Source organism: Carassius auratus, chromosome 33 (genome assembly GCF_003368295.1).
Source record: "Carassius auratus strain Wakin chromosome 33, ASM336829v1, whole genome shotgun sequence".
Classification (NCBI taxonomy): Eukaryota; Metazoa; Chordata; class Actinopteri; order Cypriniformes; family Cyprinidae; genus Carassius; species Carassius auratus.
In genome coordinates, this window is record NC_039275.1 from 4,412,500 (window position 1) to 4,428,466 (window position 15,967).

Consider the following 15,967-nt stretch of genomic DNA (forward strand, 5'->3'; position numbering starts at 1 on the left):
ATCCATCTATTTATCTATCTGGTTTTCCATTTACATACATATACACACATTATATAATCATTACACGTTTAAGTTGTTGATGTAAAGATAGACAGCATCCAATGTTTACATGCACTGCCATTATAACAACCTAAAAACCTGTTACTTCGGTTCACAGATCACCAACTCCTAAAATAGCAGAGGCCCAGATTCATTTCACGGTGTCCTATTTGCTGAGAGATGAGTGATTCTGCTCTGTATGGTTTTATATTACCTGGTATGTAATAGTGCCATTTAATTGGATTTTCCTTTAATGACCTATGAATGGAAAAATAAATGACCCCAAGAAGTTTAGCTTCCAGTCTTAAAATTAAGTTTTATTTTACATTTTGGGTTTTACAACTATTAAGATAAAGGGAACATACTTTAGGGTTTGTTCATATACAGCAGGCCTGATTTCCATGTAAACACTCTGATTTCCATTCTGCACCAATCAACAGCATAAACACACTGAATACTGTCAAGGACATAATTTAAAATTTTCCCGAAAATTCATATAAAAATATCTAGAGCATTCTTCACCTCAGTAGAGCCATTCTGTATTAAAACGCTGCAAATAAAATGACACATCAAAAGATGCTGAAAATCATAAAACATGCACAAATGCACAAACATTTACTTATGACTTAAAACACGTGTGTGTCTCTCTATAAAACAATTAAAACACACTGATTAAAAAGTCTCCCTTTCCTCAAAGACTAAGATATTGCATAAAATTAATGCCACGATTAGTTGTACCCATTACAGATTTAATGTAGGGAATAATGGAGCTATTTGGGAACCCTGCTATAAGTCAATTGCACTTGTGGATGAATGTCAGGCGTCAGACTGAGTGTTTGGTGGAGGAAACATCCCGTTGCACCAGGCCTGAGTTCAGAAGGGAGCGATCAGTGCGTGACTAGTCGAATTGATTAATTATGACTCCACAAACTCATTAAATAGGATTCTGCGGTTTGCTTGCAAGTCCGTTTGGTTACATGTTGATAACCCAGCAATCAGAGATGTTTTCGATTAAAGCTAAAACAGACAAGGTGCAAAATAAAAAAACAAATACAGTAATACAAATAGAAATCCCTTCCACCGACCTACAGTGTATCAGTTAACGTAATAGAATAAACCAATGGTATTTTTGTACTACAGTGGTTAATATTAGGACTATGAGTTTCAGGAGAGACGTTGTGCTCGGCCTGTATCCCGCCTGACTCTTGGAGCTAGGGATGGGGACGAAGCAGTTTGAAATCCCTAATTAGGTTTCTCCTGGAATATGTAAAGGTTATTGACTGTCGCCAGTGCGACGATGTTATCCTGCGGATGCCAGGAGGTGTAGAGGATCTTTCTGCTGAAGTCCAGGCAGTCGACGCCGATCTCGTTCCTCTTGCGCCGGCTCCCCGTGGACACACGCCAGGTCTTGAGCGGGCAACCGGGGGAGCCGTTCTCCCATGAGGCCTCCAGGGTCACGTCCCTCTGGGCGTCACGATTGAACATTCGGAAGAAGTTGTTATAGGAGCCCGTCATGACCTCACTGTGAACGGAGAGATTATGAGAAAGATTATGAGATAATGAGGCAAAGATGAATATTTTCTTCCTTCATTATAAAGGAAAAAAGTAAAGCTAACTGTTATTACAAAATGTTTAAATGTAGGGCTGAGATATAAATATGTATAAAATATTAAATAATGAAATGAAACAATTATACAATTCACTACATAAAATTATTTTTTTAAATTTAATATAAAAGTTATTTCACCATTTTTCTTTTCCATTTAAATTTTACTTCATTTTTTTTTTTAAATAACTGAAACTGATTTCAACTTAAGTATAACCATTTAGTAGTGGTGGGCCGCTATCGCCGTTAATGTGCTGCGTTAACGCGAGACTCTCATCGGGCGATAAAAAAAATATCGCCGTTAATCTCTTCTCAAAGTTGGGTTGGGAGCTGGGTCTATACTAAGCAAGCTATGATGACTTTCACCTTGATATTTTATATAACTGACTCGCTGAGGACAGCCTAAAAAGATGCCCAGGATATTTGACGGGCCACTGCTGCGCATCGTCACGAAAGCTTATCTTTCTCACGTGTTGTTAAGCCGTACCGCTTGTCGATTTAAACATGAAAATCACTCACTGCTCTTGACTTAATTTCTTTGTAGTTTTAACAGTCAAACCAAAAATTATTAAGAAACCAGATATAATTTTTAATATATATATTGCAAAACTGTAATAATGTGAGAAATGTTGAAGGTGTCTGAATAAATGTAGGTTTGATTGTATATTTCATTTTTACATTGAAGACTATCCAGTGCTATTATTTGGTTTCTGTACCTTGACACCTACAAACTTGAAAAAAAAAAAAAACTTAAACATCGGTGTGAAACAGGAGTAATGTTGTTTCCACCTTGTGCAATGTGGAATTAGTTTACATCTTTTTCAAGCACTTTGTGATGCATTTTGGAAACAGGAGATGAGCCCCTTTTCTAATGCACCATCTAGCTTTATAAACCCCTTCTCAAAGACTTACTGTTTGTCAAATTTATTTGGGTAACACACATATTCTGAATGCCTTCTGCAGAATTCGAATGAGCCATTTTAATCTAGATTAATCTAGATTAATTTCAAGATCACAGTGAGATTAATCTAGATTAAAAAAATTAATCTATGCCCACCTCTACTATTTAGACATTTAAGGACACAAAACTAATGTAAACGACAATGCACAACAGAATTATTAATACTTTAAAATTAAAACCGAAAATATAAAAATAACATCCAAAATGCTAATTGAAAATATTAATTAAAACAAACTATAACACTAATACTAAAATAACACTAATTGATATATAGTTTATGTATTTGCTTTGACTTTTTTTTAGGAAAAAACAAACAAACTATAATTTCAGCCTAGAAGCCAATGCTGCATTTACTGTAAAACTCTAGTTAAAATAAATAAACAAAAAAACAACCTTTATCTAGTCTTTTATTTTTTTACACTGCTTTTCACTAAATAAACAGAGGTAAATATAAATATATTTAGGAATATACTGTGTGTGTGTATATATATATATATATATTGTTGTCAATCGTATTTAATCAATTCTGGATTTTATGCAAAATGAAAAGTTATTTTTATTAATTGTTTTTCTGCAATTATTACTGCCATTGTATTTAATTTATGGGGTCTGTAAGATTTTTTTGTATGTTTTTGAAAAATATATAATTGCATTAATAGTGGAAAAAATTTAATAATTAGATTAACTGTTTTATATTGTAAAATACAATTTATTTCTGAGATCAAAGCTGAATTTTCAGCATAATTTCTCCAGTCTTCAGTGTCACATGATCCTTCAGAAATCAATAATCAAAACATTTCTGATTATCATCAATGCTGAAAACAGTTATGCTGCTTAATTTTTTTTTTTTTTAGAAACCAAGGTTTTCAGGATTGTCTGATGTATAGAAAATTCCAAAGAACAGCATTTCTTTTAAATAGAAAAATTGTGTGTCAGTAAATACAAGCGCTCTGTTAGTCACAGATGAAACCTTCGGTCAGACAGACAAACACAGCTCATGTCTGCTGGAGGTCTGCTTTGTATGGGCTTTTATCATGAACTGAAACGAGCCCAAAGAGGCTTTCGTCATTAGCAGAGTCCGTCAGCTGAACAGAAACATCATGATGATTGCTTCTCACACTACAACTGAACGCGAGTCGTGTCTCCTCACCTGTCGTCGCTCCTCCAGCAGCACTCAAACTTATCAAAGATGCAGTCGTTCTCGTAAAGAGAGCACAGCTTACTCCTGAGATAACCATGAACCTGATGAGAGAGAGAGAGAGAGAGAGAGAAATCACACTAATGTCACACAGCAGGGAAAGCTAGTTTATGAAGAGCCCAGATTCTTAATGTTTAATCAGGGCATTCTGGGTAATCAGAGCCATAAAACTAATGTCATAAGTAGACTGAGAAGCATTAATTTAATGAAAAAAAAAATAGCTTATAGTTTCTATGAAACCTCTTTGACTTTTTCTTCAGAGCCAAAACAGTTAAATATTGTAATTAGGGATGCACTATCATGATTTTTCATGGACGATTCCGATTTTTTTTTACAAGCAAAATGGCCGATTCTGATACCTGTTTTTTTTTTTTTTTTAAGCAACAAACAAGAAAGAAGGAAAGCGTGCATAAACAAGATGTCTATTTGGTATTTAATAGACCAAACTGGCGTTTGGCTATTGAAAACAATAACCATAACCATCTGAAATGAATGCCAGTAACTGCACAGTAAGTAGCCTACACTCAATACAAACACAGATGGTACAGACATCAGCGTTTAGCTTTTGTTTTTGAATTGGGTTGAAACTACATAGAACTGGCCTTAAATTAAAAGATTAACTGTAACCATGTGAAATTAAAGGCAATAACTGCATAGTTCTACAATCCAAACAACACAATCAACACACATTCAATAAGATGTCTCTAAACCAGCATTCAGTATTTGTTTTAGTTTTTAAATTTGGTTTTAAATTAAATAAAAAGTTTTACCAGTGAGAATAAAAAAGTAGGCTATGCTATACAATTAAATTATTCCAAAATGTTAAAATCAAATAATGTTGGTGTGAATAACACAAAGATTCTTGTGTTTCATTCATCCAATTAAAGAATAAATAAAATAGGGTAATGATTCACACCTATATTTTTGTACTTGAGCCAATGAAAAATAAATAACTATTTGCTCAAGTTAAAAAATATAGATGTGAATCATTATCTTAATTCTTTTTTTATTTGATGAATGAAACACTTTTTTTCAGTGTTCTACAGCAGGTGATTTTTAAATCAAATTAAGTCGATGTATTTGTAAGGCAAATTAAAAAAAATTCATCCTTTATACAGTACTGACGTTTACTCCTGGCTTTTCAAACGTGTGTGCAATTTATACTTAAAAAAATCAAATAAATAAAAAATCAGTTTTGTCACAGTTTAGTCGGTTTAGTTTCTCATCCAACACGCAAGAAGTTGAGCTGAACATCCCTTCACTGTCTCTGCTTGTGCAGGGCGCGTATGGAATTACAAATGCGCGAACAAGTACAGTACGCTCGCGCAGGAAAGGGCCTTTTATTTGTGCGCCAGTACATCAGCTGCTGTTCGCTTCCCGCTATCTGTGCCTCAGACATGAAGCTCTGCACTTCCAGTGCTGAACGGCTGCACGTGTCCTGCACACAGATTTCGAAATACTTCCACACACATGACATGATAGTGAATGATTACAATGCATTCTGTGCACGTGGGCGCACTTCCGGAAAAATCCGCCGAAAAAAAAAAGACCAAAAACCGTCCGACTGCCTATCACGTATTTTAAGCAAAAAACTTCCGGTTCCAATTTATGGCCGGTTAACCAGGGCATCCCTAATTGTAACTGTAAACATTTTTTTTTTTTTACAGTAAAACACTAAAAAAAGTAGCCATGCTTTCTACACTATTTTTTTCCCCACTAAATACAAGCAAAAAGTATAAACAATTTTCATTTTCAAATGTGTTTAGAGAAATTAGTAGATTTTATGAAAAAAAGTTTAGTTTCATTCATTCCATTTCAGATATTATTACAGCCACTGAATTGTATTACACTACCATTCATATATTTTAAGGTATAGTTAGCTGAAGATATTTGTTTTTAATATAATAATAATATAATAAATAGTAATTATAATAATTAACTAATCATATCAAACATCAATCTCTAAACATAATTTATTACTAATACAGGATAGTTAATAAGCCAAAGACATAAAAATGTGTCAACGGTGAAGTCGGTCATGTATTAATTTTGGCATAAATTCTATTGGCATACAATCACTTCAGAATCCAAAGTGCCGTAATTAAGTTTACAATTACCGATAATTATAATCATGGTAATTGCAATATTTCATTAATGCAGTGCATCACATCCAACTTTTCATAATTAAATCGAATTTCTAATGGCTTTTGCAACTGAAATATGGAAAAACAACATTATCATGCAGTGTAAAATACCTTTATAGAGATGGTCAAGAAATACATGTAAATTCCTGACACCACCTAGTGGTCGATGTTGCTAAATTGTTATTCTGTTTATAGTAGGGGGTCTCCAAAATTATCCTTTTCATTTTGTGTGAGCCAATTCTATGAACTCGGTCCTGGAGAGTTCAGCTCAAGCCCGAATCAAACACACATGAACCAGATAATCAAGATCTTACTAGGCATGCTACAAAACTTCTAGGAAGGGGTGTTGATGTGTTTAGGCGAGTTTAGAGACCCCTGGTTCATAGGATTGGTTCACACAAAATGAAAATGATCTTTTTTTAACCCTCCTGTTGTTCCAAAACTCTTTGACTTACTTTGTTCAAAGGGAAGAGAGAAACTTTAAAAGTATCTTCTGGATGTTTCTTTCACATAACTATAAGTTATAAAGAGTGTTAAAGGTTACCAAAAGGACAAGGATGAAAGCAGTTCTTCTGAAATAGTCAGAATTCATGAAATAGCTTAATTTTCAGGTATAGATTAACTTCCTCTCCAGAAAGGTGTGAACCAGATCAGCATGATTCGGGAATGAATCAACTCTGACTGGATCAACCTATCGAATCACAAGCACTTTTTATAAGCTTAAAAGCCTCAGTCTAGATTAACTGTAATTGCATGGGTAAAACAACCAGAATATTCATCATTTCTCCTTTTGTGTCCCAGAAGTCAGTCACACAAATTAGAGCAACAATGAGGGCTGAGTAAATCATGACAGTTTTCATTTTTAGGTGAACTGATCCTTTAAAAATGATTAGCTTTGGCACACCAAAGCCGTATGGATTACTCTATTTTCTGCCTCAGAGAGCGAAACAGCACCTGGTAGGTTTCCACCGGTCGACTCTCCATGTGCAGGTCCCAGATCTTCAGGGTCAGATAATCTCTGGTCATCATGTATCGGCCGCTGTGACTGAACTTGACGTCTGAGATGGATGAGATGATTTCAGAGAAGAAGGAGCGTGTGCTGGGGTCCTCGGGCTCCTCAAACACTGCACAGAAACGCATGATAAATGAGTTACACGACAACAAAAGTCCTCCCGAGAGGTTTACAGCTGAGATCAACCGAAACCCGTGTCATTGTGTGTGTCTAATGAGCAGTGAAACTTCAGAAACATACGTTTCGAGTGCTGGTCACACAACGCGGACGCCCTCATGTCACACAGACGCACGGAGCCCTTGCTGCTGCCGTACACAAACGTGTTGCACTGGAGCGGGTGAAACTCTGAAGCCGTGATCACCTCCGTCAGCTCCTCCATGTTCACCGGCTTGATATCAACAATGTCTGAGTCAGCGGTTAAGGGCAAGCTTCAGTTACACTACAAGACTGTGATCCAGTGTGCATTATGAGGAAAAAGAAAAGAATATAATTAAAAGGAAGTCCAGCAATTGCCTTATTAACCACTATGAAACATTCACGTGTTATATAATATAACTGCAAAAAACTGGGGCCGGTAAGATTTTAATTTAAGAAATTAAGCATGCATTAAGTGACATTAAAGACATTTGTATTATTGCAAAAGAGTTCCATTTGAAATATTTTTTTCAAACTTTCTTTTCCTTAAATAATCCTGAAAAAAAAAAAACCATGTAAATCATGGCTCTCATAAAAATATATAGCAGAACAACCTTGTACATGTAATTTATTTTCTATAAGTTGCATTTTTTATCATCTGAAACATTTCCCACATGCAGAGTTTCACTTTAAATACATTTGTTTACACTTGCTGTATGTAATGAATGACACTCATTTTAAATTATACTTATTTTTCATCCCTGTTCTGTTTCATCTAAATAATATTAATAATGCTACCGTTAAATTAAAATATTTGTTGAGTGGGGGGAACCTAAAATACATGTTTATAGTATTTATAACATTTTATTTACTGGCATTTTCATGTCATTTCTGAATGTAATAATAAAGTGTGACCTATGCACTGATGCGACGTATTTCACTGAAAATATGAATGATTTCTGAAGGATCATGTGATGGTGAAGACTGGGTGCTAAACAAAAATCAGATTTGCATCATAGGAATAAATAAAATTTTCAAATAGAAAACAGTTATTTTAAATTGCAAAATTTCACAACATCACAAAATGTTTTGTAATCTACACGCAGCCTTAGTGAGCAAAATCCTTCGGACCCTGAACCTTTTGAACCGCAGTATTTGACTAAACACAAACGGACAAACAGGATACTGAAGCTTCGGTCGGTGAAGTCCAGGTGCCACAGATTGATCCGGAGGTCATCGGCGGACAGATACGTCTCGTTGTCGCTGTTGACGGAGATGGAGTTGATGTGGTAGGTGTGAGCGTTGGCGTAAACCCGCCGTGGACTCGCCTCCACCATCAGATCCATCGGCTGGAACACTGGAACCTGCGCCGAGCAAAGCCTGTTACTCCTACAGACGACTTAATGCATTCACAGAATTCATAATGTGTGTGTGTGTGTGTGAGAGAGTGTGTTCACACCCGTAGTGTTGTGAGGGATGATGGATGCCTGTAGCGGCCATCCTCTTCTTTGAGGTTATAACCCTCTGGTCGCTTGTCTCGTTCACTGATTTTCCAGAGCTTGATGGTTTTATCTGCATGCAAGAAAACAACGGAGCATTGAATAATTAACATATTTGATAACAGAGTAACCCTCACGTATAAACGTGTGAATGTGACAGTCAGTGCCGGGGTTGCTATTATTAACGGAACTACTAAAAATCATTGTCATGCAATATTATATGAACAACTTCAAAATTTAATATACAAGAACTGATCGATTTGAACGATGCATAAATTATTAAAACTTAATTCAAATGAAAGCTAATTCAAAATATTAATAATAGAAATCATATTAAATTGACACTAATCTGTGCATTTCATCTGTTAAATCACCGTTTGTCGACAACAGGAAGTGTGCAGCATTTTTCTGAGGAAGCCAGCGGATCTTGTTGATCTTTTCCTCTATTTCCAGACTCTTCAGATAGTCGAACTCCGGCTCGTGACTCTGGAACGTGCTGTAGACGTTATACTCGGCGCGGCCCTGCGGCAGGCTCTTACTCTGATAGGACACAGAGATGCAACATGATCCTTTAAACATCTTGCATTACAATGATGCTGACAATCTGTCCATGCTGTTAACTGATACAAAGCTGAAATTAAATCTAAATGTTAGATGATAAACTTAAATGAAATGTTGCTTTTGCAATTAAGTCAGAAATAAGCGGAAGCACAAAAATAACTAAAACTGAAATACAAATAAAGCTAAAAACAGTAATATTAAAAAGAAAAAACATATAGAAAAATGACAAAAGCACATAACAAAATTATTAAAACGTAAACTATTTAAACATATCGTAATAAAACCTAAATCATATTATTAATAATTTATATAATAATACTAAAACATCATCGGAATGTGTATTATTAAAAGAATAGTCTACACAAAATGCTCTCAAATGTGCATTTATTTAAATCCAACGTGTTGTAATTGATCAAAAAACAGATGAGAACCAAATTGCATAACATGTCTTGAAGTGCAAACGTTGAATATTTGGAATATTTGTTTATGGTCTCCATTTCAAGCAAAGAAAAGCCCATGTTGATTATTTTCATCATAGAAAATTCAATATTTTAAGTTTTTGCTGTCTTCCAAAAATATTCCAGGATTATAAATCACAAATTTACATTTTGCCAAAATGTTTCCAGAAAAATCCTGATGGAAACATCTGTTTGGATTCCCATGCAAAATGTATGAAATCATAAAATATGTTCTCAGATTTGTCCAAACCTGGTGTTTTGTAATCAATCACATGACACGTGAGAACCAATAACATTTCGCCTTGAGGTGCCAGGTTTGAATATGTGCAGTATGTATTTATGGCATCCTTTTGCATTTCCAATAACAATTTCAAGCCCCGAAGCTTATTTATACTCCAGCCTTTCATCATTGATCCATCTCACCTCTTGTTCTTGCTGGAAGATCACGATTCTTCCACCTCGATCTCCTGTGGCCAAAAGCTCGCCGGAATGATTGAACTCCACCGCAGAGATGATGTCAGCTGCAACACACAATAATGAATTATTGAAAAGAGCAACTATGAGCATATTGTTTCTCTGAATGCTTCTGAGAAGATAAGTGACTGCTTGTGTTTGAGGGCATGTGGGTGGGAACATGCGGAGCCTGGCATTAAAAGCATCTCGGGCATCTGCACACACAGTATCGGCCAACAAGCCCCCCGTCCATGCCTTTCCTAACAATAACAATCTCTCTCTCTTTCTGTCTGTTGTATTATTGTGACGGGTGGCAGTGTGGTGCTGGGCTGTGCCATCCTCTGACACAAGCCATAAAACAAATCCTTTATGTTTGATACATATGCAAATTTAACCTCATAGAAACATACAGTATATATATAAATGAGACATACTTTGACACAAACAGTCGCAGAGCCAGTGTAGCGTTTCGAACTTTTCCATTCATCCAGACTTACATTCTAAATTGTTTTATAAATATAGCACTCAAAAGCGCACTTTATAGCAGGGAGAACATTTTATAGTAAATTATACACAATCAAACCTGTGAGACCTCCGTTGATCTTCTGAACACAGTTTAAAATATTTTAGATTTAGTCCGAGAGCTCTCAGTCCCTCCATTGAAGCTGTGTGTACGGTATACTGTCCATGTCCAGAAAGGTACGAAACATCATCAAAGTAGTCCATGTGACATCAGAGGGTCAGTTAAATTTTTTTTTTTGAAGCATAGAAAATAAATTTTGGCCAAAAAATAGAAAAAACTATGACTTTATTCATCATTGTCTTCTCTTCCGGGTCTATTGTGAGATTTCAAAACAAAACAGTGTAGTGATATCCGGTTCGTGAACGAATCATTCGATGTAACCGGATCTTCTTGAACCAGTTCACCTAATCGAACTGAATCGTTTTAAACAGTTTGTGTCTCCAATACACATTAATCCACAAATGACTTAAACTGGAAACTTTTTTAATGTGGCTGACACTACGTCTGAGTTAATATGATATTTTTGGACCAAAATGTATTTTTGATGCTTCAACAAATTCTAACTGCCCCTCTGATGTGACATGGACTACTTTGATGATGTTTTTATTACCTTTCTGGACATGGACAGTAGACCGTACACACAGCTTCAATGGAGGGACTGAGAGCTCTCGGACTAAATCTAAAATATCTTAAACTGTGTCCCAAAGATGAACGGAGGTCTCACGGGTTTGGAACGACATGAAGGTGAGTTATTAATGACATAATTGTGATTATTGGGTGAACTTACTCTTTAAGATGCATTTTTTTTATTTCTACACGTTACCTTAAGGGTTTTTCCAATTATTTTAATTTTAGTATAACATTATAATACCATTCATGTTTTTATTTTAAAGAAGAAACCAATCCGATGTATATTTGAGGCAAAATACTATAGAAACGCACTAAAGGTTTTTCAGTAAAGAGTGTTTTCAGCTTGTTTATTTTCATGGAGTTGCATCAAACAATGGTATAAACATCATTCAACATAAATTGTAATAATTATAATTAATAATCACAAATGGAATTTCAAAGGAATAATCAACAATTATGTTTTTTTATCGTAATCGTGCAGCCCTGCATTATATGCAAGAAGAACCCAATCATAAACTTCAGGAGCAAAGACGGTAGCGGATAAGTGGAAAACATGGCGGCCAAAAACAAACAAAAATAATAACAAAGTTGTTACAAATAAGTAATAATCAGGAAAAAAATGATGCTAAAATGACTACAGATTTTATACATTTTGAAGAACCTTTATCAATTTATAATAGTTTTACGGTAGTAACTAAGATATATTTTTTAACTACATTAATGTATATATGATTATAAACAAATTAATAACACCATCATAACAGTGTTTTTTTTTACTTAATATCTAGCACAATTATCAAACAAACAAACAAACAAAAAAAGACTAAAATATTTCACACACTTTGAAGATCATTATAACGGAACTTATGATTTTACAGTATAACTCTGGTATTTGTGTTTACAGTATAACTCTGGTATTTGTGTTTATTTACAGCGGTAACTCTGGTATTTGTGTTTACGGTAGCAACTCTGGTATTTGTGTTTACGGTAGTAATGCTGGTATTTGTGTTTACGGTAGTAACTCTGCTATTTGCGTTTACCACACACTTTGAAGATCATTATAATGGAACTTATGATTTTACAGTATAACTCTGGTATTTGTGTTTATTTACAGCGGTAACTCTGGTATTTGTGTTTACGGTAGTAACTCTGGTATTTGTGTTTACGGTAGCAACTCTGGTATTCGTGTTTACGGTAGTAATGCTGGTATTTGTGTTTACGGTAGTAACTCTGCTATTTGCGTTTACAGTTTAACTCTGCTATGATTACAGAAGTAACGCTGGTATTTCGCGTTTACAGCCGTAACGATGGTATTCGCGTTTACAGCCGTAGCGCTGGTATTCGCGTTTACAGCCGTAGCGCTGGTATTCACGTTTACAGCCGTAGCGCTGGTATTCGCGTTTACAGCCGTAACGCTGGTATTCGCGTTTAAAGCAGTTAATGCTGGTATTCGCGTTTAAAGCAGTTAACGCTGGTATTCGCATTTAAAGCAGTTCACGCTGGTATTCGCGTTTACAGCAGTAAATAGGGGTGCGCAATAAATATCGTGCAATAATTAATGCGCATCTCGTCAGTAAAGCCGGTTCTCTAATCAGTGGCAAATTCCATCAGGTGCATTGTTTTTTAAAGTAGCAACTCTGCTATTCGCGTTTACAGCAGTAACTCTGCTATTCGTAACTCTGCTATTCGCGTTTACAGCAGTAACTCTGCTATTCGCGTTTACAGCAGTAACTCTGCTATTCGCGTTTACAGCAGTAGTTCTGGTATTCGCGTTTACAGCAGTAACTCTGCTATTCGCGTTTACAGCAGTAACTCTGCTATTCGCGTTTACAGCAGCAACTCTGGTATTCGCGTTTACAGCAGCAACTCTGCTATTCGCGTTTACAGCAGCAACTCTGCTATTCGCGTTTACAGCAGCAACTCTGCTATTCGCGTTTACAGCAGTAACTCTGCTATTCGCGTTTACAGCAGTAACTCTGCTATTCGCGTTTACAGCAGTAACTCTGGTATTCGCGTTACAGTAGTAGTAACTCTGGTATTCGCGTTTACAGTAGTAGTAACTCTGGTATTCGCGTTTACAGTAGTAGTAACTCTGGTATTCGCGTTTACAGTAGTAGTAACTCTGGTATTCGCGTTTACAGTAGTAGTAACTCTGGTATTCGCGTTTACAGTAGTAGTAACTCTGGTATTCGTGTTTACAGTAGTAGTAACTCTGGTATTCGTGTTTACAGTAGTAACTCTGGTATTCGTGTTTACAGCAGTAACTCTGGTATTTGCCTTACCTTCAGCTACATCATCATCTATGGCTCCTTTGACCTGGGACAGACACCAGCGGCTCTGGCCCTCTCCATCTCCTGGAACCGAAGACAAATTCAGACTGTATGTCCAACACGAAGACCACATGAAAAAAACCCTCTCTGTGTCCACAACCACAAATGTGTCAAAAAAGACCACACCTGTGAAGGACTAGAGACTAGAGACAGTTAATAAAATCTTCATGAAAATCAACAGTGTCCAATACGTTTGCATGGATTTGAGGAAGAGCTGTTGATCAGGACTGTGTCCGGCAGTCTGTGCCTAACATCTGCCCACAGCAGCAAGCACCAAACATCTGATGATCTACACATGCATCATAACACAGAGGTGGGACCGTGTTTCTGATTCAACATCATCAAATTCACCATACACAGACAAAGCAGGACACTAACAGCTACCCAAATAACAGTTTGACTTCAAAGCAACGTAATGCACGGCAAACACATTATGTGCCTGCGTGAATCATGAGAAATACAACGAAATTAAAGTTGCATCTACCGTCCATGCTGCGCTGGATTTGATTCAAACCGGGCCTGTTTATTTTTCGATGCTGATTTCAAGCGTCTTTTCCTCTGACTCGGTTATTTCAAGAATATATATTGGGATTAGAGAACACTGGATTTCTTAACAAAGTGCCGGAACACGGTTTGATTTCATAATTCCCTCCGTACAGAAGCGCGTTTAGCTTCTCTATCATTCTATCGTCACGCGCGCTGGTTGTGCCCACGCACGAGACCGACAGCGACCACACGCGGTCACGTCCAGAACCACCGCTATTTTTTTGGTCTTCTTCTTCTTTTTAATGTTAAACGGCGGTTGGCATCCAGCGTTATTGGCGCATTACCGCCACCTTCTGCTCCGGAGTGTGAATCTGATAAAAGGTTTACAGACTAATTCACCAAATTCCCTCCCAGCGTCTCCCCTAGGCTTACAAATCCACACACTTCATCCTTATTCTACTATATAATAATAATAATAGTAATTTTAACCTTCCTCAATACTCCTATTTCTCTTAAAAATCCCTTGTGTCTCTTAAGATATCAACCCGGCGACTTGAACAAAATCATAAATTACGAACTACACAAATGTAATGTTGTATTATGATAATATAGGAAGTATTCATTTGCAAAAAATTTCATAAATCTTGTTTTTTTTTCTTGTGTTATCGTTTTTATTTTTTTCTTGTGTTATTAAGCTGTATTTTTTTTTAGGTAATATCATTTAATCAAAACAACCCAACTGCACAATGCAGAATAGAAAAAAATAATACTATTTTGACATTTCTTAAAAACAAGTGCATTCTCATAGCTCATATTTTCATAGTGTAGAAATAATATTTAAGATTGTTGTTCATATGCATTTCAAATTTAAATGTTCCCCAGTTATAAAAACATGTAATATATATACTCCATCCTACATCCTTGCATTTCACTCTATTCTATTCCATTATCATCTATAGCACAACTGTTCATACAATTTATTTATTTTTCAATAATAGTCTGTGTTGTTGTTGTCCCCTTTGTACTGCACTGTAAAAAATAAGTGTAATTTTAACTGTAAAATTTTGTAAAAACGCTACGGAAAAAAACTGATAATAGGTTAACAGTAAGTTCCCGTACTATATACAGGGAAAAACTGTAAAAGATCTAACAAAGCATTTAATGTAAATTTACAGTAAAATTCTGTTAATTATACAGCTTTTAGAAGTAAAAAAAGAACAAATCAATGTATAATTTACAGTCTAAAACTGTAAACTGATATTCCCAGAATTCCCTGCGTTACACTCCACGTTTGAAAGTATTTTGTTTAAATAATCATGTTTTTAAATAGTTCTTGTTATCAGTTATGTACATTTGAGCTTTATGTTACATCTTCTGTTGCTTAATGAAAGTTTTTTGCATTATTTAAGTATCACGTGTGTTACCATGATGGTGTTTTGTGTTTCCATAAATGTGCACCTTCTATATGTTAATATATACTTCTGCTTGTGGTGAAGCTACTTGTGATGAGCTTTGATACTTCATGTGGCTTTCTCTTATACAGTACCATCTTTATTATTATGGTGGTTGTCAGTATTTTCAAGGTACAAAACAGATTTAATTTTGTGTGTTATTGAATTTACTGGTTTATATTCACATTTTCTTGTTTGTAAATTACAGCTTTATATTGTAAAATTAACAGTTTTTGACGTAAATGTGTTTACAGTTTTATGTATTTTTACAAAATTATTCTGGCAACCACAGCTGCCAAAAAGTTTTTGTAAAAACAACAAGAAATTTTTTACAGTGCTTATTATAGTAACTACAATAATAAACTATGTAATAACTAGTTCAAGTTCAAGTTCAAGTCTGCTTTATTGTCAATTTCCACATGTACAGTACATACATACATATAATCGAAATTGGGTTACTCTCAGACCCCGGTGCATACAG

The 15,967-nt window shown here is 35.5% G+C and overlaps 1 protein-coding gene across 1 annotated transcript; it reads right to left on the bottom strand.

The window, feature by feature from the left end:
- Window positions 1-335: 335 nt before the first annotated feature.
- On the bottom strand, window positions 336-14,301 carry LOC113052795 (serine/threonine-protein phosphatase 2A 55 kDa regulatory subunit B alpha isoform-like). The gene is made up of 10 exons (XM_026217249.1): window positions 14,034-14,301; window positions 13,502-13,573; window positions 10,037-10,134; window positions 8,969-9,134; window positions 8,555-8,667; window positions 8,282-8,459; window positions 7,201-7,365; window positions 6,903-7,072; window positions 3,757-3,848; window positions 336-1,561 (listed from the first exon to the last, which is right to left on the bottom strand). Exons 1-10 carry the CDS (start codon window positions 14,038-14,040, stop codon window positions 1,282-1,284), a joined length of 1,341 nt encoding a protein of 446 aa, XP_026073034.1. The 5' UTR covers window positions 14,041-14,301; the 3' UTR covers window positions 336-1,281.
- Window positions 14,302-15,967: the final 1,666 nt, after the last annotated feature.